Raw genomic sequence first — 8,280 nt, 5'->3', positions numbered from 1 at the left:
TTTTTGTAATGACATAATTAGAGCAGGCAGTCACAGGGGCTGAGGTACTGGAGCAAATGATGAGAAATATAATATTCCTCTTGTTTTTCAGCATAGATGCTTCTCAGAGCAGACCATACCTTTTGCTGGCTACATTTCTATTCCACACATTAACTTTAGTAGTCTACAGTGGTTCTAGCTGTACAATGAACCACTGAATTCTTATCATGAGGAGTAGTCCAGCTAATTTAAATGCAATTCAGGGGAATTCAAGCACATAATCCCTAAGGCTAGGATAAATATGCTCCTTTCTGGATCATGTATATATATATAGCTGCAGGTTTACGCTGCAGTAGATTTTCAAGGTTTTTACTAAAGAGGCCTGAGTTTTAGAAGTTATATAACTACAGTGAATTGGACTTCATTGTCCCTGAAGCTTTTAACATTTTCAAGTTCTGAAAATGGTCAGTAACAGATGTGTAAGTAACTTGTTCATTGGATTCCGAGAGAAGCAAAATAGCTGACATTCCCCTGTGTTAAAGGGTGTCAGGGTCAGCTTGCCTGCTTCTTTTCTTGAGGTGATTGTAACTGGTTACTGGTTACTGGTTTCCCTGAAACCATGCCCAGGGCAGCTCTTCGAGGAAGTCTGCACCAGAGATAAGAAGGACTTTCCGGCTGCCTCCGTGAGGCCAGCTAATACGAACATCTCTCCTGATGCCAGTCCCTGAAGGATGTAACCCTGCTTATTAAAACCAACAGCACAATACCTGGGCAAAGAGACAAAAGGAACTATTTGACCTCGGAGGACCTGATCTATCGGAGAAGTTCAAACAGGAGGAAGCAGGTGTTCCTTCCAATAGCATCCCCGCTTCTCAGTTCCGATTTTCTAGTCCATTAGGGCTGCTATAACAAAATACCACAGTCTGGGTAGCTTAGAAACAACAGAAATTTATTTCTCCCAGTTCTGGAGGCTGGAAGTCCGAGATCAAACACCTGTCATGTTAAGTCATTATTTGCTGGGGTTTCAGTTGTTTATAGCTAAATAAACTGAAATTTGCATCTGTCTCTTAAGAGAATGAGATCATCCTGCAAGTGAGTACATGATTTAAAAAATCACATAAGGATGACAATACACCCAAAATGGTCATTTTCTACTAACTGTAAGAATTATTTCATTGATAAATATCAACGTAAGTGAAAATTTCTATTAAAGACATGTGTGTGTGTGTGTGTGAAGTCTTTTCACAAACATATTTTGGGAATTCATTGATATGTACTCTTTTATGAATTAAGATGGTAATAATATATTTATTACTATAGAATTTATCAAAATACAATTCGAAATACCCAGAAACCAGTTGGATCCTTGATGAGGAAGTGAGTACAAAACATCCCTAGGCTTATGGAGATTGAGAGACAATATCTGAAAAAAAAAAGAAAACAAAAACACATCTAATATTAGTCATGGATTTGGGGTTGCTCTTTTGGGTACCCATGTATCACATAATAAAGTGAGGGACTAAACTGTTTAGGCTGTAGAGTCACTATGTAGATAGAGGTCTGTGATTTTAATTAATCAGGTATAAAAAGGCATAATTTAATTATGCCATTTCATTGACCTGTGCCAATAACAAAAGCACCATTTCCCAAACAATAAGAATAAAATAAGTGATTAGAATATTTTGATCATTAGTGTATTTCATGTTATTTCTCCAGCCTTTGTTTACATTTTTATTTAAAGATAAATAAGGAATAGCACACCTGTGCTGGACCTGCCAAGGATGTCTCAGTTGTGTGCAGCCAGGATATATCGTTCACGCAGCTGCTCCATGAGGCTGCCAAGAGTAGCAGGGGATATGGGGAGAGAAATGATTCTCTTGACTTTAAGTATAGTTTATACCTTTCATTTCGCTTTCTATCTCCAAACATGAGTATGTTCCACAGTAGGATACACTTCTTCTCCAGAATGAACATGTTGCAACCTACATCCCACAGTTTATGCCAGCTTTACTCCACAATAGCCTACCAAAGCTGTAATGTACAGCTGCCTTTTCAGTTTTGCTCTGTAGAAAGTACAGCATTCTGGTATTTATTGGTAATCAGGTATCAAAAGCCTAATGGAAGTTGAATGTTTGAATGACAGTATTATTCTGTTTCTTTCAATGGTTTTAGTTGTCCATGTCTTCAGTGTTTTAATGTAAAGCAGAACAACCACCACAAAAAAAAAAAATGAAAAATTGAAAAAGAGGAAGAGAAACATGAAATAAATAGGAGGGAGTGAGCCGGTTTTATTATCTCATGAGTAAATAAACTTGGGGAACGGAAAAACGTAAGAAATTTAACCTAAATATTATCACCTGAGAAATGGAGAATACCTTCCTGAGAGAGTGGTTGTTTAGAAAAATTGATATCATATATGCAAAATAGAAAACTCACAACGAGTGCTCAGTAATTATTCACTTCCTTTTCTCTTTTCTGAGGGGGCCAAAGCTAACACTAGTGGGCAATACTTAATGTCCTTTGATTTCAGCTTCCTCAACTACAGAGCAGGTATTCTAGGTGACTTAAAGTGACCCAGTGCTCAGAGGTCTCACCAGGCAGTGTGTAATCATGCCCAAGACTGTGGGGCTGCTTCTATTTTAAGCCTAAAATTTCTATTAAAGTTTTACCATTTTTTGGTTTTCATGACTAATAACAACCTCTGGGAATACAAATGATTAAAGCATAATAACCAGAGTTGTGGTGATAACCTATTTCATCAGGTACAGCAGAAATGAGAGAGAGAGAGAGAGAGAGAGAGAGAGAGAGAGAGAGAGAGAGAGAGAACGGGGGGGGAGGAGATGGGGGGAGAGAGGACTTGAGTATAACTGGATGTTTCAAGAGGACTCCAAGTTTTTGAGTTTTCTCGTTCTTTCTTCATGAATGTACATATATTTAATTTCAGTCTTATCTGCTCTGTTTTTTAATCTTATTTCACAAAGCTTGGCTTATCTTTGTATATCATTTTCTGCTTCCACATGTATAAGTCACTTCACAAAGACCTGGCAGTGAGTATTTAATCTTTCTCTCTGTTTATAGTATGTTGGGCTAGAGCTTGGATAAAAGTAACTAAAATTGAATTTCATTCATTAATTCATTCATTCATTTAGACTAGTTAGCATTTTGTTGCCTAGTTTATTTGATATCAGACATGCAATTGACTGTATACCATCATGGGCAAATGTTTCTTTAAACTAAGTCAATTTTACATAAATTGCATTATTTAAATTTATCTTCTTTTTACTAAAAACGACTCCGACTCTGTTTTGCCTTTTGATATCCTATTGAAACACTTTAAAAAAAAAGATTTATTTAAAAGTAAACTATCGTAATCATGATTTTCATGATACAGAATAACTTTACTGTGTAAGTTTATAAATTAGCCAATCATGGATACTTTAAATTGAAGTATTTTATTTTATCATTGAGGCTAGAAATATAGCAAATTAAAGAACATTTTTAAAAAGAAGAACGAGACTTCCTTAATTTTGCTCTTGTAATGACATTATCACTTCCACAGATGAAAGTTGGTTTCCAATACACATGCATATGCATCTTAATTAGTTATAGTAATTACGTCCACAGGATTTGTGATTTTGAAATTATATTATACTTTCTTCTGTGTCTTGAGAGACTTCATAGTTATGAATGATTATTATGTTACACTCTGTTGATTTAACATATCAACCTTTCTTTCTATTGGACATCTAAGTGACTTTCTATTTCCCTCTCTTCTTTCCTCCCTCCATCTCTTTCTACCTTCCTTCTATCTTATTTTTTACAGTTTATACTTTTATAATTGGTAAATGAAATATTAGTACTTTTTTATGCTTCTATTATCTCCATAAGCTTTTGTCTATTCAGAGTGATTTAAAAGAAAATAACTTTATTTCATTGTCGTTGATGGTGGATATTTTCACTGGATATAGAATTCTAGGTTGACAGTTCTTTGCTTTTAGTGCTTTAAAAAATGTTATTCTACTGCCTTCTGACCTCCATGGTTTCTGATGAGAAATTCTGTTATTTTAATAGTTGTTTCCCTATAAGTAGTTTCTCAGCCTTAGCATTATTGATGTTTGGGGCTGAAAAATTCTTTGCTGTGGGAGACTTTCCTGTGCGTTGAAAGAAGATTATTTGTCTGTCAGTCGCGAGCGAGCGAGCACTAGGTTGTTAGACTGCAGGAACGGAGCAATGCCTAAATCAAAGGAACTTGTTTCTTCAAGCTCTTCTGGCAGCGATTCTGACAGTGAAGTTGACAAAAAGTTAAAGAGGAAAAAGCAAGTTACTCCAGAAAAACCTGTAAAGAAGCAAAAAACTGGTGAAACTTCAAGAGCCCTGGCGTCTTCTAAGCAGAGTAGCAGCAGCAGAGATGATAACATGTTTCAGATTGGAAAGATGAGATACGTCAGCGTTCGAGACTTTAAAGGGAAAGTCCTAATTGATATTAGAGAATATTGGATGGATCCAGAAGGTGAAATGAAACCAGGAAGAAAAGGTATTTCTTTAAATCCTGAGCAGTGGAGCCAGCTGAAGGAACAGATTTCTGACATTGATGATGCAGTAAGAAAACTGTAAAATCAGAGCCATATAAAACCTATACTGTTCTAGTTGTTTTAATCTGTCTTTTTACATTGGCTTTTGTTTTCTAAACGTTGTTTTCCAAGCTATTGTATATTTGGATTTCAGAAGACTTTGTAAGAATACTTTTTTTTAATGTTCATTATTAAAAATGTTCTGAATGAAACTAATTGTCAACTTTATTAAGGAAGATTTCTTTGTGCCCACCACCTAGTGTAAAATAAAATCAAGTAATACAAAAAAAAAAAAAAAAAAAAAGATTATTGGCAGCGTCCCTTACTTCCAACCACTAGATACCGGTAGCACCTCTTCTGTGGTGACTATCAAAGTTGACTCTTGACTTTGCCAAATGTCCCCTGGGTGTGTGTGAGGGCAAAATCATCCCTGTTGAGAACTACTGCTGTCTAAGTAATGTGTCATTCACCTCTGGAATGTTTTCAGCAGTTGGATTGTGATGGGTCTGGATAAGGATTCTTTTGGTTTCTCCTGTCTGGAATTGCTGAGCTTAGTTTTTGTTTTCTTGTGTACGACCAAATTTGGGATGTTTTCACAAATTATTTCTTAAAATATATTTTTCTGCACTACACACTCTTTTCTTCTGGGACGTAGTAACATAGATGTTAAACTTTTTGTTATTTTTCTCACAGGTCCTTGAGAGTCTTTTATTTATTTTTGCACACATTTTTCCTTTCTATTGTTCAGATCAAATAACTTCTATTTGTCTGTCTTCAAGCTCACCAGCTCTTTCCTCTATAATCTCCATTCTGCTATGGAGACTCTCAAGTGAGTTTTGAGTTTTTAATTTCAGTGATTGTATTTACTATTCTAAAATTTTAACTTGCTTTTTATATCATAAATTTATTGCTAAAATTGTCTCTTTTACCATTTAATTCAAAGGTTTTTACCTTTAATTCTTAGAGTATTTTTATAAAATCTACTTTAAAGTCTTTCTGATAATTTCATTGTTGATGTCATCTAGACATTGGTATCTATTAATTTCATTGTTGATGTCATCTAGACATTGGTATCTATTAATTGTCTTTTTCATGTGAGATGTAATTTTCCTGTCTCTTGGTATGCCAAATGATTTTGAGTTGTATCTTGGACATTTTAAATATGATATCACATTTGAGTTTTGGGTTATATCCCATTAAAATGTGGATATTTTTGTTTTAGTGGATAATTGACCATTTGAGTTCAGGCTGCAAGCTCTAACCAGCTTTCTGTGAGTCAATGTCAGTTATATTTGGTGTCAATGTCAGTTATATTTTCAGAGCTTTTGTAGTGCTATTCTGATCTGTCCTATGCATGCACTGCCCATTTGCTATTTGGACCTTGGCAGTGATCTGTTCTTAAGTTCAATTCTTAACATTTTTGCTACGCTGTTTAGTGTCAGATCCACACATGCACACCTCACAACTTTATGAGGTTGCTTTCCTGAGCTCTTCCCTCTCCAGTCTTTTCTGGTTTTTCAGTTTCCTTTTTTTGTTTTCTGGCTGAAAATCTGTGTTTCATTTACATTACTCAAGCTGCATACTTCCTATGACTATAAGCTCATTCAGGGCCAAACAGGAAAACAGAGAAAGAGAAGAAAGACGTGGAGGCTTTGTCCCACCCTTTTGGGTTCTCTAATCACAAGAGGAAGGTTCCATTTCCTCAAAGATTTAGTCCTGGGAGCCGCTTTGTCACCATTGTTGCTGTAGGATTGTCTGAGGCTTGGGACACTAGAGAATGAGAAAAGAAAATAAACAAAAGATTCTCTCCCCTACCCCTGAGCATTACGAAGCCCACTATTAGAGTCAGAATCAGAGGGTTTCTTGTGGAGTTCTCACTATCCACATCATTGCCCACTTACATGTTTATAGTTATGTTGAGTCCCGGTTGGGGTTAAACCAAAGCAAAAAAAAAAGAAGAAGAAGAATTAAATTCACGCACTCACACATGGTTCAGTGGTACTTCAAATACTGATTGTATTCCTCAGTGTGCCTACTACTGTGCATTTTCAGAATCCTCAAATAAAGAGTAGCTGCACCATGCATTCTGTGCATATTTTATGGTTGCAATCAGTATGAGAGGTAGAGTGGGGTGTGTTTACTCCATCTGACTTGGAACAGGCAAGTTTCTCAGTAATTTTGATGTAAGCAATCTTTCTGAAAGAGACTTTTAAAGTAAAGAGTAAACTGGTTAACTGAATGCATACCTAATAAATTACAGTCTGCTTCTGCCAGAGAATCAAGCCTTTGGTGCTATTGTTCTCTGTTCACATTAGAATGATTCCAGAATGCCTAGACTTGTAATAGCATTTCTCATAGGATGTCAGAACATCCTGACTTGAACTTAAGAAATGAAGTTAACAATACTCTTTATTTACATTAGTGCCTCATTAATATCTTACTAATCTTTATCTTCATGAAGGATGGCAAACAAATGTCATATCGTATTCTACTTATCTCACGTGGTTGTGACTACTTGGAATGTGAGTCTGAGAAAAACAGAGAACACCCATATTGCTTTGCAGGAAGGTGTGCTGGGATTGAAGCTTTTGTCACATTTTCCATAGGAAGAGTCATGGCATATATAAGGTTGGACAATTAAGTTTGCGAACTTGTTGCAATGATGTTGCTAACATTTTTTTAATATCACAGGGATTATTTGTTATGAATTTGTACCAACTGGACAAACAGTTAACCAAGTTTACTATTTGGACGTGCTGAAAAGGCTGCGTGAAAAAGTTAGATGAGCTGAACTTTTCGCCAATAAGTCATGGCTGTTGCATCACGACAATACACCAGCTGACATAGCATTGTCTGTGAGGGAGTTTTTAGCCAATAAACAAATAACTGTATTGGAACACCCTCCCTACTCATCTGATCTGCCCTCCAATGACTTCTTCCTTTGCCCGAAGATAAAGGAAATATTGAAAGGAAGACATTCAGGACATCAAGGGTAATACGACCACAGCTCTGATGGCCATTCCAGAAAAAGAGTTCCAAAATGCTTTGAAGCGTAGACTTGGCGCTGGTGTCGGTGCATAGATTCCCAAGGGGAGTACTTCAAAGGTGACCATAGTGATATTCAGCAATGAGGTAAGTAGCAATTTTTCTAGGATGAGTTCACAAACTTAATTGTTTGACCTCATACATGCCACGTTTCTGCCTTCCTGTATCTAGACAACTGGATGGTAGTCGATATGTATAAGCTGGTAAAGCAGTAATAATCATGATTAATAAATAATTTGGGTACTTTGTAGTCCCACTGAAAATGAACTTCTGCTTGGTCAGAAGGAAGCTTGCCACAGCACTGATTACCAATAGCTCTTTTGTTGTTCAAACGTATTAATAACTGTCTCTGCCATTCTTACGGCAGCAACTCAAATACTATGTCTTTCCAGCTTAAGTTTAAATGAAGCCCCATTAGCATTAATGTCTAAATTTTAATAGTTCTTAGCTCTAACTTGATTTACTCTGGGGCAGTATTTTTCAATAGGAACTATAAAACCAAATGGGGATGTTTAGGAAACCTGTGGGAGCGTTTATTGTTGCCCAAATGATTGGACATGCCACTAGCATGGGGTAGGTATGGTTCAGGAATTCTAGGAGGCCTGCAATGTGAAGAGCAGCCCGGGACAGCAACAACAACAAAAAAATTAGAATATTCTATATCCAGAAGGAGTCTAATATCCAG

The 8,280-nt window shown here is 36.3% G+C and overlaps 1 protein-coding gene across 1 annotated transcript; it reads left to right on the top strand.

Moving 5' to 3' along the window:
• The first annotated feature begins 4,159 nt into the window (after nucleotides 1-4,159).
• LOC117030805 (activated RNA polymerase II transcriptional coactivator p15) lies at nucleotides 4,160-4,632 on the top strand. The gene has a single exon (XM_033121036.1). It carries the CDS (start codon nucleotides 4,210-4,212, stop codon nucleotides 4,591-4,593), a length of 384 nt encoding a protein of 127 aa, XP_032976927.1. The 5' UTR covers nucleotides 4,160-4,209; the 3' UTR covers nucleotides 4,594-4,632.
• Nucleotides 4,633-8,280: the final 3,648 nt, after the last annotated feature.

This window comes from Rhinolophus ferrumequinum, chromosome 11 (assembly GCF_004115265.2).
Source record: "Rhinolophus ferrumequinum isolate MPI-CBG mRhiFer1 chromosome 11, mRhiFer1_v1.p, whole genome shotgun sequence".
Classification (NCBI taxonomy): Eukaryota; Metazoa; Chordata; class Mammalia; order Chiroptera; family Rhinolophidae; genus Rhinolophus; species Rhinolophus ferrumequinum.
The sequence above is the reverse complement of the archived record's forward strand: the minus strand, read 5'-3'. Positions and strand labels throughout refer to the sequence as shown.

Coding starts and splice junctions, on each gene's coding strand:
- LOC117030805 (XM_033121036.1), top strand. CDS start 4,210: ATGCCTAAATCAAAGGAACTTGTTTCTTCAAGCTCTTCTGGCAGCGAT.